General features: G+C 43.2%; 1 protein-coding gene and 1 long non-coding RNA gene across 14 annotated transcripts; one reads left to right on the top strand and one right to left on the bottom strand.

The window, feature by feature from the left end:
* Positions 1–234: 234 nt before the first annotated feature.
* LOC122233554 lies at positions 235–27,300 on the bottom strand. 4 transcript variants are annotated; one of them, XR_006211158.1, is made up of 4 exons: positions 27,033–27,300; positions 21,368–21,548; positions 19,338–19,401; positions 235–428 (listed from the first exon to the last, which is right to left on the bottom strand). It is a non-coding gene; the product is annotated as an uncharacterized LOC122233554 (long non-coding RNA). The 4 variants fall into 4 exon arrangements; XR_006211156.1 differs by lacking the exon at positions 235–428 and adding an exon at positions 9,194–9,762; XR_006211157.1 differs by lacking the exons at positions 235–428; positions 19,338–19,401 and adding an exon at positions 19,408–19,563.
* LOC102957637 (olfactory receptor 1L4-like) lies at positions 4,789–27,915 on the top strand. 10 transcript variants are annotated; one of them, XM_042966505.1, is made up of 6 exons: positions 4,789–5,118; positions 6,522–6,636; positions 19,879–19,963; positions 21,400–21,484; positions 23,821–23,973; positions 26,739–27,915. In XM_042966505.1, the coding sequence occupies exons 5-6, from the start codon at positions 23,872–23,874 to the stop codon at positions 27,780–27,782; spliced, it is 1,146 nt and encodes a 381-aa protein (XP_042822439.1). In that variant the 5' UTR covers positions 4,789–5,118; positions 6,522–6,636; positions 19,879–19,963; positions 21,400–21,484; positions 23,821–23,871; the 3' UTR covers positions 27,783–27,915. The 10 variants fall into 10 exon arrangements, 7 of the variants coding, with proteins under 7 accessions (XP_042822439.1, XP_042822437.1, XP_042822441.1 ...); XM_042966503.1 differs by having other exon boundaries at positions 19,837–19,963; XM_042966507.1 differs by lacking the exon at positions 21,400–21,484 and having other exon boundaries at positions 19,837–19,963.
* Positions 27,916–27,953: the final 38 nt, after the last annotated feature.

Below are 27,953 nucleotides of genomic sequence, written 5' to 3'. Positions count from 1 at the left end.
CTCTGTGCTGTCAGCTCAGAACCTGGAACCTGCTTCAGATTCTGTGTCTCCCTCTCTCTCTGCCCCTCCCCCACTTGCACTCTGTCTTTCTATCAAAAATAAACATTAAAAAATTTAAAACAGAAAAAGAAACTCCCCCAGAACTTGGTGCACATAGGAGCCATCAGTAAATATTCTCTGAATGAACCAATACTGCATCTCTTCTCACTCTTACCCTAACCCCCAACTCACCTCCTCCTAGAAGAGTGGTTACTGTCTTCTGTATCTTGCGAAGATAATTACTCGAACAAGTAGAGACTGACCCTGGGTTAGACTGCAAACATGGATTCTGATATCCTTGTCTAACTTCATTCCTCTTTCTTTTCTCCAAATCCCAATTGGACATTTAGGTTCCAGAAAGACAAGCACACACTTCCTCAGATGAAAATCTAATGGAAAAGCAGTTAAGAATTTGACTTATTGGCCCAAATAGGCTCAGTATACCTTACCCAATGATTCTCTTTGGAGACTGCTCAGATTTTAGTATGCTTCTTCTTGCTTTCATTTACTGTGGCCAGGGGCGACAGCGGGTGTGGCAAGAGCTGCTTAGTCAAGGACCAGTTCTCAGTTACACGCTTGGGTGTTTGAGAGCTACTTGGCCCACTTGGAGGTGGGGCTGGTTTTGTGGGACACGGCTGGGCAGGAAGACTATGACCTTCTGAGACCTCTCTCCTACCCAGATGTCAGTGTGGTGCTGACCTGCTTCTTTGTGGTTTGCCCTAATAGTTTTCAAAACACCAGTAAAACGGACCCCAGAGACCAGTCATTTCTACCCCGATGTGCCCATCATTCTGGTTGGGAATAAGAAGGACCTTTCTAATGAAGAATGAAGAAGCAGGTTCCAGTAAAACGAGAGATTTTAAAAGAGGGCCCAAAATTTCAATACCTGAAGTGTAAAAGTTCCCCAGAGAGAGAACAAAGGAAATGGGGTGGGAGTGGGGGAAGTAAAGTGTTTTTTTTTAATTTCCATATCTCGAGAAAATGCCCAGATACAAAGCACAATGGATGAAAACAGATCTATCCAAAAGCAATCATTGTGAAATTTCAAGTCACTGCAATTTAAGAGAATAGTCCACAAGCTTTCAGAGTGTGAGTGGCAGAGAAAGGAACTGTCAGCTCACATGTGAAGGATAAAGAGTTAGATGCATCTTCCACTTCTGGCAGGTGAGGTAACGAACTAAGCCTCCTTCTCGGGACAACTGAAAAAGCTGGACAAAATATTTAAAATATATTCTTCAAGGTATCAGAGCTAATAAAAACAGTGAAGAACTGCCAGGACAGAGCCCAGAGAAAGATGAAGTCCCACAGAAATGGGGCCATTCAGGCTTTTTCCCTGGAGCCCTTCACTGATTTCAGAGGGCACAGCCAAGTGACTAAGGGGCTACAAGTTCAGCATCACCCCAACTCAACCTTGGGGACTGAGATAATGTGGAGCTGTGCTGTAGTCTCTGCAGAGGTCTTTGTATTTTTAGTTTGCCCTTTGCTATTAAAATAGCCTTTCCAGGGGCGCCTGAGTGGCTCAGTCAGTTAACTGTCCGACTTCGGCTCAGGTCATGATCTCAAGGTTTGTGGGTTTGAGCCCCGCATCGGGCTCTGTGCTGACAGCTCAGAGCCTGGAGCCTGCTTTGAATTCTGTGTCTCCCTCTCTCTCTGCCCCTCCCCTTCTCATGCTCTCTCTCTCTCTCTCTCTCTCTCTCTCAAAAATAAACATTTTTAAAAATTTTTTTAAATGAATAAATAAAATATAGCCTTTCTGGATCCCAACCCAAATAAGGGGGTTTCATTACACCCTGAACTCTGATCCTTTTTCTCTAGGACCTTGAAGATTGTCAAAAGCACTTAACTGCATATTAGGAAAGAAGAAAAACTTCCATAAGCAATGAGCTAAACACCCACCTTAAGAAGTTTAAAACGAAAAAGAACAAGTTAAAGTCAAAGAAGGAGTGAGGGTAATAAATGAAGGTGTGAGTTAAAATAAATAAAATAGAAAAAAGTATTATCACAGGGAAGATTGACAAAGCCACCATGTGTTCTTTGAAAAGTGTAACTAGTAAAATTGATAAGAGAGAGAAGGCACAAAATGACGTACACCATAAAAAGGAGAACATAACCACAGATGCTGCCAACATTTAAAGGATTATAAGAATGTATGAAAAACTTTATTCCAAAAAATGTTAAAATTTTTAAAAGAAGAAATGTGAAATCTGAACAGTTTTATAATTATTAAAGAAATTAAATCTTTGCTGAAAGACTTTTAACACAGACAAAAAAGCATCAGGTGAATCTCCACCCGATATTTAAGGAATAAATAATGCCAATTTTACACAACCTCTTCTAGAGTATAGAAAAGCAGAATTCATCCTCCAACTGTTTTATAAAAATAGAATGGCTTTGATAATAAAACCTATCAAGGTCAGTAGAAGAAATTATTTCTTTTATCTTTTTTTCTTTTTCTATTCTTATTTGTTCTTTTATTTCTATTTCTATTTTATCGTTTGAGCGTCCAACTCTTGATTTTGGTTCAGGTCATGATCCCAGGGTTGTGGATCGAGCCCCACATCTGGCTCCACACCGAGCATGGAGACTGCTTAAGATTCTCTCTCCCTCTCTCTCTCTCTCTCTCTCTTTCTCACTCCCCCCGCCTCTGCCCCTCTCCCCTACTGTGCTTTCCTCTCTCTCTCTCTCTAAAATAAAGTAACAAAAGAAAAAGAAGGAAAACTTCAGGCAAATGTCATCATAAGCATTATGGAAAAATCTGAAATAAAATGAGGCAGCGATATGTAACATAGAAGCTTCACTACAACAAGCTGGGAAGCTGGGTTTGTTCCAATAGGCAGCGTTGACGTGTCATTCAAAGGCCAGGACCATTCACCAAATTAACAGACTAAAAAAGGGGGAAAAATCAATTGATCTTGTCATTAGATGCAGAAAAAAAACATTCGGTAATATTAAATATCCATTCATGATAATAACATGGATAAAACTATGAATAGAAGAAAACATCTTTAATGAAGATTATCTACCGAAACCTACAGCGAACATCATGCTTGCTGTTGACTGAATGTTTGTGTCCCTCCAAAATTCATACGTTGAAACCTAATCCCTAATGTGATGGTATTTGGAAGGGGGGCCTTTGGGCAGTGATTAGGTCATGAGGATGGACCATCGTGAATGGGATTAGTGCTTTTGTAAAAGAGATCCCAGGGAGCTCTCCTATATCTTCTGCCAGGTAAGAACACAGTGAGAAAATGGCCATCTATGAGCCAAGAGGCAGGTCCCCACCAGACACAAATTCTGCCAGTGCTTTGTTCTTATACTTCCCAGAGTCCACAACCGTGAGAAATAAATTTCTGTTGTTTATAAGTCACCCAATCTATGGTATTCTGTTATCGTGGCCCCAACTAAGACAGAATGTTGCAAGCTTTCCTTCTGATACCAAAAGCAAGTGCTATCACCGCTTCTATTCAGCATTTTCCTGGAGGTTCTTGCTAGTTTGATAAGGCAAAGTTATTATTTTATTATTTAAAATAATGAGACTTGGAAAGGAAGAACTATCATGATCACTTTTCGTAGATGATACCTTTGTGTGTTTAGAAAATCTAAAAATCATATGACAAACCATTAAGATTAATAATTGAGATTAGTAGGATTTCTGGATACCAACTCAGCTGCACTTCTCACATCAGCAACTTACAGTTAAAACATAAAAATGAAAAGATAGCACTTACAATAGCATCAAAAATACCAAATGTCCCGAAATACAGTTGATAAAAGATGTGCAAAACCTGAGATGGAAATTCTACGGCATAATGGGGAGAAATCTTTAAGGACAAAAATAAATGAAGGCTTATCCGTGTTCATCACTGAAAAATATAACATGTGAAGAAGTAGATTCTCCCCAGCTTGATCTATATGTTTAATTCAGTCCCAAACCAAACCTCAACAGGTGTGTGTTGTGGGGAGGAGGGAAGCAGAGGGACTGGAGAAGCTGATGCTAAGATTTTTGTGGAAAATGCAAAGGCCCCCAAATAGCTTGAAGAACAAGCTGGTGGACCTTCTGGACAGTGAGACTCATTTTCTATAGCGATTAAGATGTGTAGTATTGATACAAAGACAGGCAGATAAACCAGTCTAAAATAAAACAGAGTCCGGAAGTGTCTTCACACAAATAAACACTTGATTGACAACAAAAGGTGGCACTTCAAAGCATTGGGGAAAGGAGGGTCTTGTCAACACATTGTATGGCACAAATGAATATCTAAACAGGAAGATATGAAATTTGACCCATATCTCAGACTACACACAAATGCCAGTTCCGGTAGATCGTAGATCTAGATGTAGCTGGGAAACAATAAAGCTTCAAGTGGATAATAAAGCAGAATATCTTTAGGGCTCAGGATAGAGAACATTGTCTTAAATAAGACAAAAGCATCAATCATAAAGGGGAAACACTGAGCCACCTGATTGCATTAAAATGAAGGACTTCTGTTCATTAGAAGATACAGATAAGAGAATAAAAAGAAAGCCACAGACTGAGAGAAGATCACGGCAACATATATATAAACAACTAACTAACTAAGGAATTTCTACAAGTTAACTCAACAAAAAGGTGGACACGGGACTTGGATATCACACAAGAAGACATCCAAGTGGTCAATGAACCTATTATGAAAGCGCAGCTTCGGTAACCAGGGAAACGCTCACGCAGGCGGGCATTCATCAAAGCCTCACACGCAGGCAGGCCAACTCCACAAGCTAGAGTGAGGACGCCAAGGCCAGGTCACTGGCCATAACCGGGAGCCCCATCCCCTTCTCTCGGGAACCCGTCTGGGCAAAGCACCACCTACGCCCCGGCCGCCAGGTGGCAGCCTCAGCGCGGGGAACGCGGGAGACTCCTCCCAGGAGGCCCAGGCGCCGTCCGCAACCTGGTCAACAGGCCAGGTGTCCCTCGGCACGAGTGGGCGCCGGCCACCATCCACAGGAAGCTCGTGGCCATGAGACACGGCAGCGCCTTTAACAAAATTTGTCCTGATCCCTGGGCTGAGGCTAGAAGTGTCTGTGCGGCCCCACCTCCTGCAGGTGGTTCTGCGTTTGCGCTGGGGGGAGTGGGAGGTTAACCGGCTCCTGACAGCTCTCTCATTTCCAGAGAAGTTCCCCAACATGATCCGAAATCAGTATGAACAGATCTGTCTCCCGTTTGCCCCGGCATTCTGTAAACTGCTGTTTTCATGTTGCCTCTCCGGGCCGGCTGCTGTCTCTGTAAGGGTCGTGACACAGTTACCATTCCCCACCCCCCGCCCCAGCTCACCCAGGGCTGAGTCAGCTGACTTTTAAAGTTCCAGGCTCCAAGTTCCACTAGTTTTGCAAACGTATGGAATTCAGCCCCTCTGGTTTTTAAAGCCAAATGGCATGGGGATTAGTCTTCCCCGTGAGCTCCCGGGTGTGAGGGGCTGTTTCTCTGCCCTTTCCCTGCACAAATCTGCCTCCCTCCCGCCAGCAGCCTCCCTCTGACTTTCTGACCTTCCTCATCTTTCAGATGCAGCTTCTCCTCTATATTTAGTCGTGGACTTTGTTCTGCCGGTCTTTGGGTTGCTCTCTGGGCTTACTGACTTAGATGTGGATGATACCCAGTTGCAAACATGGGATGGTGTGAACTCAGGTCCTCCTACTCTGTCACCTTCCTACGTTCCTCTCTTTTCAGAATCAATTTTTAAAAGCTATGGCCCTAAGATAATTGGAACAGAGCAGATGATCTGAAGTGCTTTAAAAACATTTTTATCAGTATGCAGAACATGTCACTGTTAAGGTAGAATAAATAAATTAGTTTAACAATGAAAATAACTATTGTGTTGAAATTCCATTATTATACCTAGAGAATACACTTTTTTAAATTAGCAGCAAAAATGACAACTACGAAAGCGTCTAGCCAAGCCCAGACCAAACCCTAAGCTGGTAAGACTCTCTCCCATAATCCACGTCATGGAAACAAGTGCTACTTTGACCACAACAAACTCCAGATAGTATTAATACAGTTCATCGGATCACTGAAAAACAGTGCTATAACTCCTGGAGAAATCTGGGAAACTGCATTTATTCTATAAATATTTATTGTTCCATGCTCTACATGAAGTATGCTGTGATACCACAGAAAATAAGATGGATGTATCTTACTACACAGAGCTTATCACAAAAAGTAAACATAAAACTCAGAAGTATACCGAAAAAAACATAATATTGGATCTGATGATACAGACCTTTCTAGAGGAAGCAATAATTTTTGCTGGGGAAGTGGAAGAAATTGAGACAAAGACAAATGTTCTTTGGTGAATGTTTGTCAGAAGCCACAGCAATGAATTTGTCACATTTTGTTCCTATCAACTTGTGTTCATTTTAGTAAGGATACGGTTGGCTATGCTGAGGTAACCATTGGCTTCAAAATCTCAGGGATTAACACAACAAAGTTAATTTCTCAATCATTCCAGATGTACATATGTGGAGCTGTGATGAAGGACCTAAGTTGGCAGAGGCTTTATCATCTTGAACTGAGAACCCAACACCTCTGAGGTCACCACAGCAGGGAAGAGCGGAATAGAGGAGGTACATGGGCTTTTAACTTAGACCAGAAGGGACACCACGCTTCTGCTCACAACCCGAACCTGAGTGTGGCAGACACTGGGAAATGTGAGGGAACACATGATGAGCCCTACTGTCCCTGCCACAGATTCTTTCATTACAAGCAACATAAATCAACGAGCTTACTTATTCAGGGAAAAATATATATCTGTTGGAAAGATATGGGGGGAGAACACAGTACCAAAGAGAAGATGGAAGGGCCATCTTTGCACAGATGGGACTCAAGGAGCCTCAGGGGTTCTTGATAACAAGAAGCCTTTGAGTATCTCTTCTGGGAACCACTACTAGAATGGCCCTAGTCTTTTTTCAATTCTCTTCGATTCTCGTACAAGCGTCAAAATCCCAGGGACTAAGTGGGAAAAGAAACGGTCACTTGGAAGTAGCCTCCAGTTATCCCTTCAGTTTAATATAGTGCAAAGTCAGCACATCTGGGTTACTGCCCCAAACCAAGATCACATCCATGGGACGAAGGAATTTCCCCAACGGTAAATCATAGCCCTGTTATGAATGGTGAATAGACATAGGGTGAGCACTCTGTTGATATTCTCACTTTCATCTTTATCCTGGTGTTTCCACTTACTTCTCCCACCCTAGCTAAGTCCAGAACCTCAGGGACCCTGCTATGAGGACTGATCACCTTGTTTAAAGCGAGAAAGCTGAACTGGAGAAGGTCTTCTCTGAGAATTATTTTAGCTTAGGTGGAACTGGTGAGATTTAAATAGGTCAGGTGAAGAAGCCCACTTCATGTCCAGGACATTAGTGGGTCATGTATTTCTCTCACTAGCCAGATGGCCAGAGGAGGCCCCAGGAAATTTGAATGCTAATTCTCAGAAGAAAGTCTCTGGGAAACAATGGTGACAGGGCTACACCCTCAGAGTCAAAAGACCGGGTACAAATCCTGGATCTTCAATATACAAGCTGTGTGACATAGGGCAATTTATGTCTGAACCCCAGTTTTATCATCTATAAAGCAAATATAACAATGCCCAATTTATGGAACTATTGGGATTATTCAATGACAATATATATAAACAGTAAGTGTGAGGCCCGGTAGGTATTCTAAATGGGGTAGCTGTTATTATTATTATTAATTACTCATTTTATTAGTTTTATTTTCTCTCTTCTTTCCTGAGCTTGCATTCTTTGTTCACCTCAATTAACCCACGAAAAGGAAATTTTGGCTTTTGAGAGTTATCCCCAGAGAGTCCTTTGCGCCTTTGTTCCTGGGGATTTAATTTTTTTTTTTTGTTTGTTTATTTATGTTTGAGAGACAGAGAGACAGAGGACAGAATGTGAGCAGGGGAGAGGCAGAGAGAGAGGGAAACAAAGAATCCGAAGCAGACTCCAGGCTCTGAGCTGTTGACACAGAGCCTAACACAGGGCTTGAACTCATGAACTACGAGTTAACCAACTGAGCCACCCAGGAGCCCTGTTCCTGGGGCTTTAGATGAAAATGTTTAGCATGGATATTTTCACTGTGTACAAAACAGTGGCTACTGGATCTCCTCTAGTGATCTGTCCCATAGACCAGGGAGCTGACAGCAAGGTGGGAGCCACTGGTGTTTCTCTTAGGAAAAAAAAAAGATTCTGAAGATAGCTGAGACAATACAGGTAAAGAAAAAGATGTCAAGATATAAGAGGGCTGGTAGAATGGCTAAAATTAAAAGACTGACAATGTCAGGTGTTAATGAGGATGTGGAGCACCTGGAACTCTCAAACATTACCAATGGGAGCATAAACTGATAGAACCATTTTGGAAAACTATTAGGCAGGGTCTAAGAAAGTGAAACATACATCTACCTTTTGGCCCAGCAGTTCTCCTCCTAGGTATACATCAAGGAGAAATGAAAACATATCCACAAGTAGCCTTGTATAAAATGTGCATAGCAGTGAAAGAAAGAAAGAAAAAGGGAAAGAAAGAAAGAAAGAAAGAAAGAAAGAAAGAGGAAAAGAAAGGAAAAAATATTGTGCATAGCAGCTTTATTTACAGTTGCTGAAAACTGGACATGACCTAAATATTAATCAATAGAAGAATGAGTAAGAAAAATTTATCACTATAAATCCATACAACTGAACACGACTCAGCAATAAAAAAGCACAAGCTACTGACACATGCATCATTGTAGATGAATTTGAAAACATCATGCTGGGCAGAAGGAACCAAACCACAAAGAGTATATACTATGTACATACTGTATGATTCCATTTATATGAAACTCATGAACAGGTAAATCTAACCTATGGTGATAGAAATCAGATCAGTAGTTGCCTCAAGGTGGGGGATTACTAGAAAAGAGTATGAGGCCCTTTCTAGGATAATGAAAATATGCAGTATCTTGACTACAATGATCATAATATGATAATATGTAACATGTTAATACATTTTGTCAAAATTTACTAAACGTACTGACCTATGCAGTTTACTGTATATAAATTATATCTCAGTAAAGTAAACCAGTAAGTATCAGGGCTAAAACAATTACTCCACCAAGAGCAAGGGAACAGAGTCATCAAATGCATATCAGAGAAAAAATGCTTTCATCGTGGTCCCAGATCATAAAACAGTCAGGGACGATGTACAGCAGAAAGAAAAAGAGTATGAGGAAGGTGTAGGTCATGGCAAAAGGCTGGTCATGAGCAGGCAGTCCCCATGAAGGTGTAGCACTGGAGGGCAGCGGTGACCATCGTACAGTGGAGAGGGTGGCAGATGGCCACGTAGTGGTCATAGGCCATTGTGGCCAGGAGAAAGATGTCCATGTCCCCGAAAGTCAAGAAGAAGTAGAGCTGGACCAAGCATCCCGCATAGGAAATGGACCTGCTCTGGGTCTGGATATTCACCAGGGCCTTGGGCACGGTGGTGGAGGTGAAAAGGATGTCAGCACAGGACAGGCTGGCGAGGAAGAAGTACATGGGTGTGTGAAGACGTGCGTCAGTGCCAATGACCAGAATGAAGGTTCCCGGCCACGGTGACCACATACGTCTGCAGGAACAGCAGGAACAGGATGCACTGCTGTTCTGGCCGCTCTGAGAGTCCCCAGAGGAGGAACTCCAAGATGCTGGTCTGGTTCCCTCCTGCCATGAGCCCAGAAGCTAGAGAAAGAGATCTCCACTGAGACCCACGAAAACTCTAAGCATATTTCCGTATATATTAGCAATATCCCTGCAATTCAGGTTAAAGGAAAATAATTTTTTGAACTCCTTATTTAAATCCCAGTTACTTAATATACAGTGTAATATTAGTTTCAAGTGTACAATTTAGTGATTCAGCACTTACATACAACACTTGGTGCTCACCCTCAATACCCATCACCTATTTAACCCATCCCCCAGCCACGCCTATCATTTGATAATCATCAATTTGTTCTCTCTAGTTAAGATTCTGTTTCTTAGTTTGCCTCTCTCCTCCCCCTGCCCCCCGCAATCTGGTTGGTTATTTTGTTTCTCAAATTCTACATATGAGTAAAATCATATGATAATTGTCTTTCTCTGACTGACTTATTTTGCTTAGAATAATACTCCTAGCTCCACCCATGTCATTGCAAATGGCAAGGTTTCAATTTTCTTGATGGCTGGGTAATATTCCATTGTACACATATACCACTTCTTCTTTATCCATTCGACGGCGGATGGACATTCAATGGCTGATGGACAGGCTCTTTCCATAATTTAGCTACTGTAGACAATGCTGCTATAAACATCTGGGTGCATGTATCCCTTTAAGTTAGTATTTTTGTATTCTTTGGGTAAATATCTAGTAGTGGAGAGATCATAGGATAGTTCTATTTTTAACTTTCTGATGAACCTCCATACTGTTTTCCAGAGCGGCTGCACCAGTTTGCATTCCCACCAACACTGCAAGAGTGTTCCTGTTTCTCCACATCCTCGCCAACACCTATTGTTTCTTGTATTGATTTTAGCCATTCTCACAGGTGTGAGGTAATATCTCAGTGTAGTTTTGATTTGTATTTCCCTGATGGTAGGTGATGATGAACATCTGTTCTGTATGTTGGCTGTTGGCTATCTGTATGTTTTCTTTGGAGCGATGTCTGTTCATGTGTTCTTCCATTTTCTATTTATTTATTTATTTATTTATTTTATTTTTTATTTTTTTTGAGACAGAGAGAGAGAGAAAGAGATAGAGAGAACTTGAGCAGGGGAAGGGCAGAGGGAGAGAGACGGGGGGTTTGAGAGAGAGAGAGAGAGAGAGAGAGAGAGAGAGAGAGAGAATCTTAAGCAGGCTCCATGCCCGGCACAGAACCTGACATGAGGCTCAAACTCACGACCATGAGATCATGATCTGAGCCAAAATCAAAACTCAGACACTCAACTTACTGAGCTACCCAGGTCTTCTGCCATTTTTAAGTTTTGGGGGTTGAGTTATACAAGTTCTTGATATATTTTGGATACTAACCCTTTATCAGATATATCATTTGCAAATATCTTCTCCCATTCTGTAGGTTCATTTTAGTTTTGTTGATTGTTTCCTTTTCTGTGCAGAAGCGTTTTATTTTGATGAAGTCCAACAAATTGGACAACTTCAAGAAATGGATACATTCCTAGAAACAAATAAAATGTCAAAACTGTAACAGAAAGAAATAGAAAACTTGAACAGACTGATGACCAGCAAAGAAATTGAATCAGTAACAAAAATACCCCAACAAACAAAAGTCCAGGGCCAGATGGCTTCACAGGTGAATTCTACCAAACATGTAAGGAAGAATTAACAGCTACTCTCCTAAAACTATTCCAAAAAATAGAAGAGGAAGGAAATCTTCCAAATTCATTCTATGAGTCTCACTAAAGTCTCACTTAAAAAAGAGAACTACAAGCCAATATCCTTGATGAACATGGATGCAAAAGTTCTCAATGAAATACTAGCAAACCCAATCCAACAGTACATTAAAAGAACCATTCATCACGATCAAGTGGGATTTATTCCTAGGTTTCAAAGGTGGTTCAATATTCACAAATCAATCAACATGATACACCACATTAAGAGAGCAGTATTATCATTTCAGTAGGTACAAAAAAGGCATTTGACAAGGCACAACATCCATTCATTACAAAAACCTCCAATGAAGTAACTTTAATAAAGGTCATATACAAAAAACCCACAGCAAATATCATCCTAAATGGGGGAAAACAGAGCTTTTTCCCTAAGGTCAGGAATAATACAGGAAGATCCACTCTCACCATTGCTATTTAACGTAGTACTGGAGGGGCCTGGGTGGCTCAGTGAGTTAAGCCTCTGAATTTGGATCAGGTCATGATCTCACAGTTTGTGAGTTTCAGCCCCGCATTGGGCTCTGTGCTGACAGCTCAGAGCCTGGAGTCTACTGCCAGTTCTGTGTCTCCCTCTCCTTCCCCTTCCCTGCTCATGCTCTGCCTCTGCCTCTGCCTCTGCCTCTGTCTCCCTCTCTCTCTCTCTCTCTCTCAAAAATAAACATAAAAAAGTTAACATAGTACTGAAGTCCTACCCACAGCAACCAGACAACAAAAAGAAATAAAAGGCACCCAATTGGCAAGGAAGAAGTCAAACTTTCACTATTTCCAGATAACTTGATACTCCATGTAGAAAACCCAAAAGATTTTCCCAAAAAATTGCTAGAACTGATACAAAAATTCAGTAAAGTCACAGGATACAAAATCAATGTACAGAAATCTGTTGCATTTCTATACACAAATAATGAAGCAGCAGAAAAAGAAATTAAGAAATCAATCCCATTTACAATTGCACCAAAAACCATAAGATCCCTAGGAATAAACCTAACCAAAGAGGTGAAAGACCTGTACTCTGAAAACTATGAAACACTGATGCAAGAAGCTGAAGAAGACACAAAGAAATAGAAAGACATTCCATGCTCACAGAGTAGAAGAACAAATATTGTTAAAATGCCCATACTACCAAAAGAAATCTACACATTTAATGCAATCCCTAACAAAATACCAACAGCATTTTTCACAGAGCTAGAACAGTCCCAAACTTCGTATGGAACCACAAAAGTCCTCGAATAGCCAAAGCAACCTTGAAAAAGGAAAGCAAAGCTGGAGGCATCTCAATTCCTGACTTCAAGTCATATTACAAAGCTGTAGTAATCAAAACAATATGGTACGGGAACAAGAATAGACACACATTTCAAAGGGAGAAGGACAGAAAACCAAGAAATGAACCCATTTCGACTATACTTCAAAAACGCAGGAAAGAATATCCAATGGGAAAAAAGCAGTCTCCTCAACAAATGGTGTCAGGAAAACTTGACAGCCACATGCAGAAGAACAAAACTGGACCCCCTTCTTACACTGTACACAAAAATAAATTCAAAATGGATTAAAGACCTAAATGTGAGGCATGAAACAATTAAAATCCTAGAAGAGAACACAGGCGGTAACGTCTTTGACCTCAACCATAGCAACTTCTTACCGGTTATGCCTCCTCTGATAAGGTCAACAAATGAGTTTATTTACTGAGCATCATCTCTCTGCAAGGCTCTGTGTTGACACTGCCAGGAATGTAGACACAGTCCTGTACCAGAAACTTCTCCCTTCTTTCTAACCTGAAGGTATTCTGCTATAGTTTCTTCTCTTTCCCTGATTCACTGAGTAGGAAACACTTGGATGCTTTGGCCAAACTGTTGCAGAGAAGAATGGCAATAAAACAAAAATTGACATACCTGGGGAAAATCGACTGGCCAAGAGTACTTCAGAAGGCACATTTGGTTCAGTTCTCAACCCTGTAGCCTCAGAAACCTGTGTCAAGGGCAGATCCCACTAACCAAGCTTCAGGTAGGGACAGATAGAAACCAGAAGAACCCCATTCCCCACGCCTGATAAACAGAACTTAAAGGTAGAAGAGAGATTCTGCTGGCACTAGATCCTCTGCCTCTAGACAAGCTATATCAGAGTGTTGCTTGATGAACACAGTCAGATTGTACTGTTTCATTGGAGCCCTCTGTTTACTATAAGGAGAACTTGGTGAAGGAAAGGGTCGTGCCAAGCCTGACAAGTTATTATTCTCTCTTCCAGTCAATGCTTCCAAAGGCACTGCTAGCACTGCTCTTGGAAGACCCAGTTTTCCCCTGGATTTGCCTGGTCGACCTACTCCTTTCTGTTCTGTTTCTCCAAACAGGGTTTACCACAACCAATTAGCTTTCACTTACTAACTTAAAGCCACGTACAATCCTACCTCCCTAAGATTCCCCCCAGGTCACCTTAATTTGGTTGGAAGGTTTCCAAAATTCTTCAAAGACAGTTTTACAACTAATCTCTTGATATACTTAAGCATGTGGCTGATTACATAATTTGTGTGCGGATTTTACTTATTTAACTCTCAAAGGGCAAACTTACTTCAAAGTTCACGGAGAGATCCATCAGCTCAGCCTGTGTCTAATACATTGATGATATCCCTCTACTTTTTCTTCTTCAAAAAGAAATAAATTCTCATGGTGATAATAATGTAAGCTCTCTGGGAGAAGAGATTTTGGTCTTTTTCCTGCTGTATCTCCAACACCCATACCCTTGTTCCTAGCACAAGGTAGCTCAATAAATATTTGTTGGTTGAATGAATGAATGAATGAATGAATACATGATCTATCCCGTCAGATTGGCTTGATTTCCCAGACGATTGCCAGAGACAGAATTTAGCCCAACTTCTTTGTCTCGGGGTGTCTTTAATCACGTAGTGAACTTTCTCATTGTACTTACCTACTTAAGTCATCTACATTGAGATCTAGTTCTTCACGTCTGTCACATCTTGTCAGCTCCTTTGGGTTACAATTTCACTGTGTTACGTATGTTCTTTCTGAAGCAGCATGTTTTCTCCCCACTTTACGCCTGTGGTGTTGGTGATTTCAAACATGCACTTTTTCTTCCAATGCTAAATAAAATGGCATGCAGGGGAGCCCCTGTCCTGTGCCTGCTTATGAGGACCTGACATTGTTCGGAAACATGACATCCATTTTATGCCAGTTCACATATTTCCATCTCTTTACAATTTTAAGTTTCTAAGTGGTATGAGTTCTTAAAACATACCTTTATTTCCTTGTTTCCATGAGGAAGACCCTCATGATTTCTGACCACTTGATAGTATTTCTTTGATCTGTTCTCCAAGAAACTTTGATTTCTATATTCCGCGTTTTCTACCCCTAATAGTATGCTTTGTGCTATGACTTTCAGAGATACTAATACAGGTTCCTTACTCTATGATTACAGGGGACTCTTTGTTTAAGTAGCAGTTCAGGAAGCAGGTATACATAGTCTAAAATGTTGGACTTATTTGGAATCTTCTGGGCTAGAAGATATAAAGATTGCCTTAAGAAGAGAGTGTGGGGCGCCTGGGTGGCTCAGTTAAGTGTCCGACTTTGCCTCAGGTCACGATCTTGCGGTTTGTGAGTTTGGGCCCCATGTCAGGCTCTGTGCTGACAGCTCAGAGACTGCAGCCTGCTTCAGATTTTGTGTCCTCCTCTCTCTCTACCCCTCCCCTGCTTGTGCTCTATCTCTATCTCTCAACAGTAAATAAGTGTTAAAAATCTTTAAGAAGACAGTGCAATATTCACGCAAAATATTTGGCCCACGTTTACAAATTCTAGCATTCTCATGGCCAGAGCCATAATGCATACTACAGTATCTTAAGAAACTCTTTATGTTTATTCATAACAAACTAAATGTGTTCTTAATTTAACAATATTAAAATACCAAGCCAACACTCCTAATTTTATTTTTAACATAAAATAAGATAAAGTATATTCTAACATAAGAGCTTACTCAGTATAAATTCTCACCCTATAACATTTCCAGCTGTACATAAACTCTTCAGAACAGGAAGGTACTTAAAAGAATCCACAGTGGAAATTCAACAAGCAGAGTCCAAGACTCCTGGAGATGCTGACTTTCACATATTTCTAAAATGGCAATCAAGTGTCCAGTTGTGTGGAAAGTTGACCTGGCATCTGAGGTCCCTCCTCTAGACTCAGGATTTACACTCTTTCGAAATACAATTAAATTGATGGAGGGAGGTGGGTGGGAGACAGGCTAGACAGGTGAAGGGTATTAAGGAGGGCACGTATTGGGATGAGCACTGGGTGTTGTATGTAAGCGATGAATCATTGAATTCCACTTCTGAAACCAATGTTGTACTGTATGTTAGCTAACTAGCATTTAATTAAAAAAAACCACAATAAGTCAAAATAGGCCTTTAATCCTTCATAAAGATAATTTATAATTTTAGCATCTTTATATTCCCCTAAATAAGAATTAACACAAAGTAATGTGATAATTCTCTTTTAAAAATAATAACAATGCTAATAATTGCACAGTATAACTTCTCACTCTACTTTAGAAAAAATATGAGTATCACAATTACGCAAATTTTTAGACTTCACTTTGGTGAAGTATAAAACTTGAAGTATAAAAACTTGGTATTTTGCGTATATCTACATATCAATTTGCATATATTTAATTTACATGTTAATTTACATATATTTAAATATAAAATAAATATTATATTATTAAGTCACAATACATAATATAAGTATTACATGAATGTTTAAACACAAAATTACGTTATTAAATCATAATAACGTGAATATTATAATACATTTTCAAATGTAACATACGCCTTTTTGCGTTCACTTGGCACAGTGTATCTTTGGAAATTCCTCCACAAGTCAGTTCAAACCGATGTGAAACCTGATGATATTTATCCTATATTTATTCATTTGTCAGAGAATTATAACTATGCTAATATAAAAAGAAAACTTGTTTTCAGTGGTTTACACTGAAGAAAAAGTACAAACTTCAAATGCCTCATTTTACAGCTTAGTGCTTGTCAGGTGCAAGGGCCAAGTCAGAACAAAACCCTGACTTGGAGTTGCCTATATTGGGGTGGAACAAGGCAGGTAAACGTAGGTGAGCACAGCTATACCTCATGTGATTGTAGAGAAATGCACTCAACAGTCAAAGGAAGTGAACAGGTTCTATCTTCCCCAGAGACAAAAATGAAGAATAAAAAAGTTAACACTAAAAATCATAATAGTATTTCACTATTATGAAATAGAGAAAGCACATTCACCACTGCTGGTGGCTGTGTAGTTAGTAAAAAGGCTTGCTTGATGAATTCCTTCCCTACATTTATCAGGAGTTAGAGAAATGTTCACCTCTTTGACCTTGGATTTTCTCTGTGGGGTCTTAGGAAAGCAGCAAGGAGGAAAAAAGGCCTGAGTTGACATACCTTCCTTAATAATTTGTTCAAAGTTAGGACGATAATTAAATAACTTGTGGCATGTTCATTTTATGGGATGTGTAGTTATTAACATGAATATCATGTGGTTTATTTTTTTAACTTAAGGTCTGTGGTTGAAAAGGAAAAAATGCTCAGCCTTGTGTATGTGTTGGAGGGATAAATACAACGAAAATACTTGCTTCACTAGAAGATAAAATCCTTTGCCAATATCTCTACATATTTCCTTTATACTTATATTCTCTTTGTACTAAAAAAACACATTAAAAAAACTTTATTTGTATTTATGTGTGTGGATGGATAGATGGTGGATGATGGATGGATGGATGGATGGATGGATGGATATGGGTTTGTATGAGCTGAGACAACAGCATGGAACCTGACTGTCAAAACTGACTACCTCATAGCGGTGGGATATGGGAAGAGGTCGGGAGAGATTAGTTTTTTCTTTATACATCTCTATATTTTTTAATTTTTTATAACAGGTAAATGTTACCCTTAGAGTAGGGGAAAAATCAAATAAAGAAAATTTAAAGATGAGGAGGAGAATGAACAAGAACATTTTTTATTTTTAAGAAAAAATAAATTTGAAAAGAAAAGTGGCACTTAATAGCACTGAACCATACACGTGAACACAGTTAAGATGCGGTAAACATAGGAGTGCATATATCCTTTTGAACCAGTGTTTTGATTTTATTTGGGGCAAATACCCAGGAGTGGGATTACTAGATATATGATAGTTCTATTTTTAACCTTTTGAGGAACTTCCATACTATTTTCCACGGTAGCTGCACCACGTTGCATTCTCACCAACAGGGCTCAAGCGTTCCTTTTTCTCCACATCTTCACTGACACTTAATTGTTTCTTATGCTTTTTCTATTAGCCATTCTGACTGTGTAAAGTTGATATCTCACTGTGATTTTAACTTGCATTTCTCTGATGATTGGTGATCTTGAGCATCTTTGCATGTGTATGTTGCCTATCTGTATGTCCTCTTTGGAAAAATGTTCATTCGGGTTCCCTGCCCATTTTTTAAGTGGATTATTTGTTTTGGGTTATTGTGGGTTTTGGTTGTGTTTTGTTTGTTTTTATTTTTGGTGTTGAGCTCTATAAGTTCTTTATATATTTTGGATGAACCCCTTATTAGACATATTATTTGCAAATACCTTCTCCCATTCACTAGGTTGTCTCTTGTTTTGTTGATAATTTCCTTTGCTGTGAACCCCTCTGTTTATTGCAGCATTATTTACAACAGGAAACAACCCAAGTATCCATCAGTAGATGAATGGAAAAGTAAGATGTGTTATATATGTACAATAGAATATTACTAGCCATAAAAAAGAACAAAATCTTGCCATTTGCAACAACATGGATGGACCTAGAGGGTATAAAACTAAGTGAAATAAGTCAGAGAAAGACAAATACCATATGGTTTCCTTCAGATGTAGAATTTTTTGTTTCTGAGAGAGAGAGAGAAGCAGAGGAAGAGGGAGAGAGAGAATCCCAAGCAGGCTCCACACCCAGCACAGAGCCTGATGTGGGGCTCAATCTCATGACCGTGACCTGAGCTGAAATCAAGAGTTGGATACTCAACCAACGGAGCCACCCAGGCACCCCTCATATGTGAAACTTAAGAAACAAAATAAATGAACAAAGAAAAAAGAGATAAGCAAAAAAACAGACTATTAAATACAGAGGACAAACTGGTGGTTGCCAGAGGGGAGGTGAGTGGAGGGATGGGTGAAAAGGAGAAAATAAGATTGAGTACACTTATCTTGACGAGTACTGAGAAATGTAGAAAATTATTGAATCGTTACATTGTACACCTGAAACTAATACTGTGTTAATTATACTTGGATTCTTAAAAGTAATTAAAAATGATTAAGATGGGGAAGCCTGGGTGGCTCAGTTGGTTAAGTGTCCAACTCTTGTTTTTGGCTCAGGTCATAGTCTCACAGTTTTGTGAGTTTCGAGCCCTGAGTCAGGCTCTGTGCTGACAATGTGGAACCTGCTTAGAATTCTCTGTCTCCCTCTCTCTCTGCTCTTCCCCTGCTCAGGCTCTCTCTCTCTCTCTCTCTCTCTCTCTCTCTCTAAGTAAATAAATAAACCTTTAAAAAATGGTTAACATGGTAAATTTTATATGTATTTTACCACAATAAAAACTTTTTGGAAAAAAGAAAAGAAAATCATGCCATAGGAATTTAGAGCCAGCAAGTCTCTGAAGAATCCCTTTGATTTAGTTGTTGCCATTTTTCCTTGGCAGCCATGTTTCCATTGTGCAGTATGGAATGTTAAACAATTGTTAAACAATAGGAGCACAGTGAATAGAACAACATATTATCACATGCTGTAACAACATGCTATTCTTAGGACATTAGTCATTATCCCAGGATCTATTTGAAACAGCTACTAGGAACATGAAGACAGTACCTTTTTTAGTGAGCAACAGTCATTTCATGTGTATCAGCAAAATGGAAAAATTCAAGGTGCCTTCCTTAAAAGAAAATCCAGGTCAGGAGGGTGCAAGAACAAACCCTAAGACACTTAGCACATAGTAAGAATGGCCAAGGGGTAATAACTGTCACAGCCAACATGTAGCCTGTGGTTGCTGTGTGCTGGGCACTGTTCCAAGGGCTTTGTGTTCCTTGTAGCATCCCTATAAAATAGGTTCTATTATTATTATTATTACTATTATTATTATTTGAGAGAGAGAGGGAGGGTGGGAGGGAGGGAGCGCGAGTCGAGGAGGTGCAGAGGAAGAGGGAGAGAGAGAATCCCAAGCAGGCTCTACACCAGCACTGGGCCTGACATGGGGCTCGATCTCACAACCGTGAGATCATGACCTAAGCCAAAATCAAAAGTCAAAGGCTTAACCAACTGAGCCACCCAGGCACCCTCAAGTAGTTTCTATTATTTTCCCATTTTAAAGGTGAGATACTGAAGTACAGAAAATTTGACTAACTTCCTCAAGGTCTCACAGCAAGAAGGGCAGGATCATGCCGGAGACCCTGGGACATGGATGCATGGACCTTCTCCCCTATTGGAAACTTGTACAGGTAGCCTTTCCCTTCCATTGTATTTCCCGGGGCCCCTCTGCATGTACCATGCTCCCTAGATCCCTGGGTTTTCCCACACTGCCCTCCCACACACCCATATCCTCCCATTCTTCTGCTCCATTTAAATCCCACTTTCTCCCAGGCATACTCTCTGAACACCCAAGCCATTGGCACAACTTCTACTCTGAGCCCCACGGGCACACACTGCCCAGCATTGTACTGCCTGTGCCCAAGCCTCCCTCCCCAGACCTGAATGTTAACTATCCAGGGCCCATCCATATGTTCCATTCTCTAACATGAAGGGATCCTCAGACTCTGTCAGTTCACCCTTCTCCATTTACTGATGGGGAAACCGAGGCCCAGAGTGGGGAAGACACTTGCCCAGACTCCCACAGCTGGTCAGGACTTGAACGCCTCACTCATTCCAAGACTTCTCTGACACTCCTCAGAGCGCAACGGGGCCAGCACCCCATGGACGCTGAACAATGTTTTCAAACTGAGTGAATAGTCGAGTTGGAGAGGTTATCCCCTGGGATGTGGCTACCAGTTAGTTCCACACATTTAATGCGTCAGAAGAAATTAATCAGCCTGGGAATTAGGTCGCCCCGCAGATGCAGGAAGGCTGCTGTGTCGGGCCAATGAGGACAGGACAGTCAAAAGGCTTTGGAACAAGGAGCAGAAGTCCTCTTGCCCTGGCTCCAGCTGGGCAGGGCTGAGCTCCTGGCATCTCGGACCGGGGCTGTGGGGTGACAGAGGGCAGCACTCCTGAAGTCCATCAAGCACAGCTCCACAGACATCTCCCGAGCCTGCTGTCCTGGGGTGAATCTGCCGGCAGCTCCAGCCCCTCCTCCCTCCCTCCACTTCTAGGTCAGGTGGGAACTCTGGGGCGAGGTGGGCTCAGAGTAGGGCTCCGGGAGCCCAGGCTGGCAGACTGGGCATCTAAGTCCCCAGCTCCACCTTACTGCTTTCCTCACAGGGAGGTCAGAGAAAGGGCTCTTCCCTAACAGAGGAATCACAGTGAGGTCACAGCTTTGAGGGGTGACAGTTGTGGCACAGCGTGAGTACAGCCAGATAGAATAGACCAGGGTCCCTTGCTCTATGATTGTCAACAAGCCCCGTCCTTCTCAGGCCATTAGCACTTTCTTAGAAGGAGGCAGAGGAGTGATAGCATCCTCTGAGCACAGGTGGTCACCACAGAGGGGTGTCTCTCCCAATTCTGGATTCCCAGACTCCTTTGTTCCCCCTCTCCTACTCAGTCTCTCTAGAAGGGTAGGAGAGAAGTCATGCTGGCTGAGGGCTCCTCGTGGGGCCGGGGGGTGCAAAGCCCATCCTTTATGAAGTTTCCTGGTTAATTAATTAGTGAGTGACCCTCTGTGCTCCCAGCCAACATGCCACCCCTCTCACCTTTGGCTGTTGAGGTCAATCTTCTTCCCCAGGTGTGCCTGCCTTAACTCCCCCTGCTGGTAGCAGATCAGCCTCTGGGTGTGTGGTGTGGAGGGCAGAGCCCATCTGTACTCACAGGTAAGTGGTCAGGCAGGAGACTTGCTGGCACAGAGCAGAATAAACAATGGCAGAAAGGCAAGGGCTAAATCAGGGGGAGAAAGAGAGAAGGGGAGGGAGAGAGATAAACGAGAAGTACCTGCCAATGCGTGACAGAAGGATGAGGAAGTGCACAAAACCATACGTAGTTCAGACTCCTGGATTCAGTTCCCGGCTCTATCCCCAAATTGCTGAATGACTTCAGACCGTGTTCTCTGGGCCTTGTTTCCCATTTGTGTCATGGTTGTTGGGTTAGGTGATATGTTAAAATCGTTGCCAATTGCTGATGCCAAGATAAGAAGATGAACTCTTTGATCGTGTCTTGTTCATAAAGCTCTGAATGCCCTCCCTGCCTGGTGCTCAACTACCTGCCCGGCATACAGTAGATACAACAGGCAAGATTGCTATATAAATTATTAAAGAGAAATGAATGAGAAGTTGGCAGAGGAAAGGAGAGGATAGAAGGAAGCCCTTGGAATAGAAAGGCCTCATCTTTGGCTAAAACTGGTTGAAGAGAAGGCTATTCAGGAGAAGAATCTGAGCTGACCAGCAAGGGACCAAAGTCAAGGAGTTGGATAGACATTCCCAGGACTGGGAGTGCTGGGGGGCCAGCGACGGTTTCCCCTTTTTCCCACTGCCCGTGTCCCCATCTGATAATGCACATGGAGACTTTCAGCAAGAGTGAGGAAGGAGGAAGTTGTTGGCATTTGTGTGTTGACTCCTGTGTGGCTGGAAGAATCCATGGAGGTCTCTACGTCTCTCGCATTTTTGAGTGTAGGGGTCTGGGTCTGGGTCTTTGTGTGTATATGGCAGGTATGTCTTTGGATGGATCTGTGTATTCGTCTACACCTCTGTGTAAATGACTGTTAGTGGGTGTCCATGTGTGCCCATGTGTGTCTATTGCTGTCCTGGTGGGTGTGAGTGTGACTCTGGCATGTCCGTGTGACTCGATTTATCAGGATATGTCTGCATCTTTGTGCAGGCTCGTATCCCTGTGTACTTCTATGTCTTGGGGCATCTGAGTGTTTGCTGCAAAGGTGACCTTTTCCGTAAGCTGCCTGGGGGACGGGGTTTCTGGTTCTAGATCCTAAGATTCTCTGCCTCATTTTGTGACCTTAAATAAGTCACTCCTATCCATTTCAAAGAGACACCTGCCATGCCTGGGCCTTAGGAAGGGGTTCGGAGTCAAAACCTGCAGCTCAGCATCCGGGGAAACCAGTCCTGTGCCTGGATTTCCGGGGGAGCCAACATAAATTCAGTCAGTTTACCTCCCATCACCAAAAGTGTTTCGAGGCTGGGGGAGATGGGGAGGAAATTGACATTTTTAAAGTACCTACTATTTGCTAAGTGAATATATATGCCTCAAAGAGGTTAAGTAACATCTCTGAGGTTTCTCTTGTAATTTCCATTGTACATGCTATTCCCTCTTTCTAGAACTCCTTTCTACTCTTGTTTGTCCAGTGAATGTCTTGTCCTTCAAGCTGGCCCTGTTCAAATGCCGCCTCCTCTGTGGAGCCTTCCCTGACTGCCAGGAGAGTTAAGACAAAGCCCTGTGTGATGGGGCGCCTGGGTGGCTCAGTCAGTTAAGTGTCCGACTTTGTCTCAGGTCATGATCTCATGGCTTGTCAGTTTGAGCCCCACGTCGGGCTCTGTGCTGACAGCTCAGAGATTGGAGCCTGCTTCCGATTCTGTGTTCCTCCCTCTGTTCCTCCCCACCCTCACATTCTGTGTGTCTCTCTCTTTAAAAGATTAAAAAAAAAAAAAAAAAAAAAGACAAAGCTCTGTGCCAGGTCTGAGGCCAGATAGGAACAGATGAGTAAATATTTGCCCTCAGAAAGTCCATCATCTTGTGGAGAAGATGAGCATTACAGCAGAAGTCACAACACCAGCAAATAAGGGCTAAGTTCCAAAGGAGGGTTACAAGACAGAGAGGAGAGAGGCATTCAAGCGAGGGCTGGAGGAGTCAGGAAAGAAGGTGGGGCTTCCTGGAGGGGGTAGAGCCAGAGTTGAGTATTGGGAAAGGGTAGGAAGAGCATTTCAGGTAAGGAGCAGTGTACAGGAAAAGCCTGTGAGAAACGTGTGAACAAGAGATGGTGAGGAGGCCAGCCTGGCTAGGGTGGGGGGACAGGGAAGCATGTGGAAGCGGTTGGAGCTGAGACCACCGGAGAACCAAGTTGAGAAGTTCTGGCTGCCAGGCTGAGCCATTTGCACTGTACCCGATGGGCAATGGGAGACCAGCAGGGCAGTAAACTGAGTAGAGAGAGCATGGCTCAAGAATCTCCAGGCCCCTTTTAGTCCTGGCTTTCTCTCTCTTTAAGGCTGCTGTCCTAGCCCACAGGAAACACGCTGAAGTCTCTGGGTGAAGATGGATGAGAATGCATCTGTCCTCAAGATCGGGGACCTCTGGCCAGGAGGGAGACCAGCCCACAGACGGTGCAGACAGTGTTGAGGCCTGGCATGCTGCCCTTCAGGTGAGAGAACCCAACATTCCTCTGCTGTCTCCCTGCCTTGGGTCCTATCTTCCACCCCACCCCACTCCACTGTGCCTCACAGGGGTAGGGAGGACAAAGCCATGTGTCAGCTCTTCCCCCCACCCCCCCCCCAAATACCTCTTTCTCTGCCTTCACATTCTCTCTGCCTGCCTGAAACGCCCTTCCCACTTCCAGGTCTCTATCTGGTGAGCTCCTACTGATTCTTCCAACCCCAGTTCAAACTTCACCTCTTCTTTGGAATCTTCCCCGAATCAGACAAGCACAGGAAATTACTCCTACTACTTTGTTCATACAGTTAGTGTAGTGCTTATTGTTGTGCATGGCTGGAGGTCATGGACTGTAGCTGACCTGCCTTTATAATCCTAGAGACCAACATAAAGCCTGATCCAAAGCAGGCGCTCAACAGATAGGTGTGAAGTGGACAGCTGAGCTGTTACACTGCTCCCAGAGAACCCCACACAACCCAACCCCAGAAAGGCCACTGAGTCCAATTCCAGCTAAAAAACACATTGGCAAAACAGAGGTTGACCGTAATGGAAAAGGACCTGGAAATTAGGTCCTCTAGGAAAGAATCTAAGGCACCAGGTGTGTTTGGATTGGAGAGAAGAACACCTCATAGACTTTTGTTTAACACTGTGTGAAAAGCTGCAGAGAAGGGAGATTAGGTGTTTAGCCTTCAGTGGCCCAAACTGCGACCACTTGTAGAAGTTACAGGGAAGCAGGTTTCAGCTGAGATTAAGAAAAACATCTTTAAATAACTACAGGCTTCCAGCAGTGGACTGGATTGCCTCTAGTAGCCTCGGGGAACAGGGAGAAGGCATCAGAAGCTGAGGGAAAGGGAACCAACATCTACTAAGCAACAATTCCCTGCTACGTGCTTATATATACATTAGCCATTTAATCATGGCATCAACCACGCAGAGAGGAATCATCAGTATTTCCATTCTATAGATGAGAAGAGTAGAGATGGAACGAATATGGGTCTATGTTTACAAAGTCAATCAGGATTAAAACCCAGGTGGCTCTGACTGCAAAGCCAGTGGCTTTTCCTCTATATCATGCACTGCCCACCTGGAGGTGGTGGTGGGGGGGGGGGGGGGGAAGGTCAGGGGCTCTGCAGGGGAGAATCCTGTACCTCAAAAGAGGATGAATCGGAGAGGTATCAAGGTCCTGGCTGTTCAACACTTCAGCTCTGTTCTGGGGATAGGGATGGAGTTGGCATAAACAGATGACTCCCTGTGATAGCCAATGAGTGACAGTGATAGAAAAGCAGAAAAATGAAAAAATAGGCTACATCTGGGACTTCTCCTGAAACGCAACAAGAGCAGACACTGCAGTTTGCACATCATCTCCTCTCTTCCACCTTCCCTTGCCTCTTCTTTCTCTCATTGCTCTTTAAAAAGCTTCATTCAACAAATACCGATTGAGTGAGTTTTGTGTATAGATCACTTGGCATGACAGGGAATAAGCACAGCTCCTTCTTGCAAGGGGCATCTGAGCCAAGAACTGACTCGGTCCACTCTCTGGGATCTCACCAAAGCCTGGCCCTCTTTCCTGACAAAGCAGGGATAGGCTAGGCTAGGAATAGAACATTTACAGAAACTTTGCATCAGTGGGAAAAAATGTGTTTTAAGGAAGAGATTGAGTGGGTGACAAAATGAATGCTTTGTTTCAGAGATAATTGAAATCACTTGGTTTACTGAGAAACTTTGAAGCAAAGACAAGACTTGCCCCAGTATCACAGTGGATGTTACCTTCTTCATTCCATGCGCCCTCTGCCAACAATCCCACACAATCTCTTCCCCCTGTCTGGATGCCTCCCCCTCCGACACCATAGCACGTCTGCTGGATAAAACTGTATTCATTCTCTAAGACCCAGTTCAAATCCCATCTCTTCTTTATATTCTTGCCAAACTCCTCCAGTAGAATAATTTACTCCCACGTGGTTCATAAAATTAGTAAAGGAGGAAACACTGCAAGCTGCTCTAGGTCAAACTGTGGGCAAAAGCTAAGCTTCACCCTGTTCCCCACAGGCCCCAGCACAGGAGTCAGCCAACTATGTCTTACGGGCCAAATCTGCCCTTCTGCCTGTTTATAATAAAGTTTTATTGGAACAAAGCCAAGGCCGTTCATTTACATACTATCAATGGCTGTTTTCACACTTCAATGGCAGAGCTGAATACTTGTAAGAGACCCTATGGTCCACAGGCCTAAAATACTCTATGATCCTTGACAGAAAAGTTTAATGATTCCTGAGTTAGCATATAATACGTGGTGAATAAACAAATGGCAAATGCCATAAGGGGTTTTATGAAGAAACTTCAACTGGTGTTCGGATGGCCTGGGTCCCAATTCTGCCTCAACTGCTTGTTTGACTATGCAAATGATGGTAGATAAATAGACGGGTGGCAGGGAGGTGGGTAGATAGGCAAGAGTTTTGGGTGCTGGGTGCTGCGCTAAGTATTTTACACTTATTACCCACTTTATCTTCACAACAACTCCATGGGTAGCTATTAGTATTTTCTTCAATGAAAGAAGAAGAAATGGAGGTTTAGAGCGGTCATAGCACCTGAGTGGTAGAGCCAGATCTCAAACTCAGGTCTGTTCTACTCCAAGCTTGAAACTACCCGCTACCTTAGGACACCCTACTGAGATTCAGATACTGAGTTTCTTCATGAAATGAGGATTACTGGGTGGGCAGTGTGGTTTCCAAGCCTTTTTAGCAAGCGTAAATTTAAAAACAGGATACGGAACCCGCACATGCAGAAGCCTACCGAAAGGTGCCAGAACTTAGGCCTGCTCCTCATCTGCCCCCTCAGCGCCCCCGCCTCTCTGGCCGCTCCATGGCCCTGGCCAACCTCACGACGGCCCCAGAATTCCTCCTCCTCGGCCTGGTGGATGGAACAGACATCCACCCGCTGCTCTTCCTGCTCTTCCTCGGCGTCTACCTGCTCAATGCTCTGGGCAACCTGGCCATGGTGGTGGTGGTGAGGTCGGATGGGGCCCTCCGCTCCCCCATGTACTATTTCCTGGGTCACCTGAGCCTCGTGGACGTCTGCTTTACCACTGTCACGGTCCCCAGACTGCTGGCCGGCTTGCTCCACCCGCGCCAGGCCGTGTCCTTCCAGGGATGCTTTTCCCAGATGTACTTCTTCGTGGCTCTGGGCATCACCGAGAGCTACCTGCTGGCAGCCATGTCCTACGACCGCGCGGTGGCCATCTGCCGCCCCCTGCACTACTGCGCGGTCATGACGCCCCGGCGCTGCGCGGCGCTGGTGACCACGTCCTGGGCGGTGGCCCACCTGCACTCGCTGCTGCACACGCTGCTCATCTCGGCGCTTTCCTACCCGTGCCCCGCCCCTGTGCGCCACTTCTTCTGTGACATGACGGTGATGCTGAGCTTGGCGACCTCGAACACGGCGACCGCGGAGGCTGCCATCTTCTCTGAGGGCCTGGCCGTGGTGCTCACCCCGCTGCTCCTCGTGTCGCTGTCCTACGCGCGCATCCTCGTCGCGGTGCTGGGAGTACGGGCGGCCGGGGGCCGGCGCCGCGCCTTCGCCACCTGCGGGGCCCACCTGGTGGTGGTGTCGCTTTTCTTCGGCTCTGTCCTCTCCGTCTATTTCCGGCCGTCCTCCGCCTACTCAGCCCTCTATGACCGCCTGGCCAGTGTGGTCTATGCTGTGCTCACACCGACCTTGAACCCTTTCATCTACAGCCTTCGCAACAAGGAGGTCAAGGGCGCCCTGAAAAGGGGGCTCAGATGGAGGGCTGCACCCCAAGAGGTGTGAGGGAACGTCCTGGTTCACTGGCATTTCAATGATAAGAAAGATTACAAAAGAACACGCCCCTCTTTTTCTAGCTTCCCAAAGCACTAGCAATATTGGTACTGTAGCATCTTATTTCTGGTTAAATTAAAAATTAGACCCGAAACAAAGGTGACAATGTGTTTATTTTACAGA

Source organism: Panthera tigris, chromosome E1 (genome assembly GCF_018350195.1).
Source record: "Panthera tigris isolate Pti1 chromosome E1, P.tigris_Pti1_mat1.1, whole genome shotgun sequence".
Taxonomy (NCBI): Eukaryota; Metazoa; Chordata; class Mammalia; order Carnivora; family Felidae; genus Panthera; species Panthera tigris.
This window is presented reverse-complemented; position numbering and strand designations above follow the sequence as displayed.

Excerpts from the sequence above, each read along its gene's own strand:
- LOC102957637 (XM_042966505.1), top strand. The coding sequence starts at position 23,872 with ATGAGAATGCATCTGTCCTCAAGATCGGGGACCTCTGGCCAGGAGGGA. Across the intron at positions 23,974-26,738 it reads CCTGGCATGCTGCCCTTCAG|GATACGGAACCCGCACATGC; the intron begins GTGAGAGAACCC and ends ATTTAAAAACAG.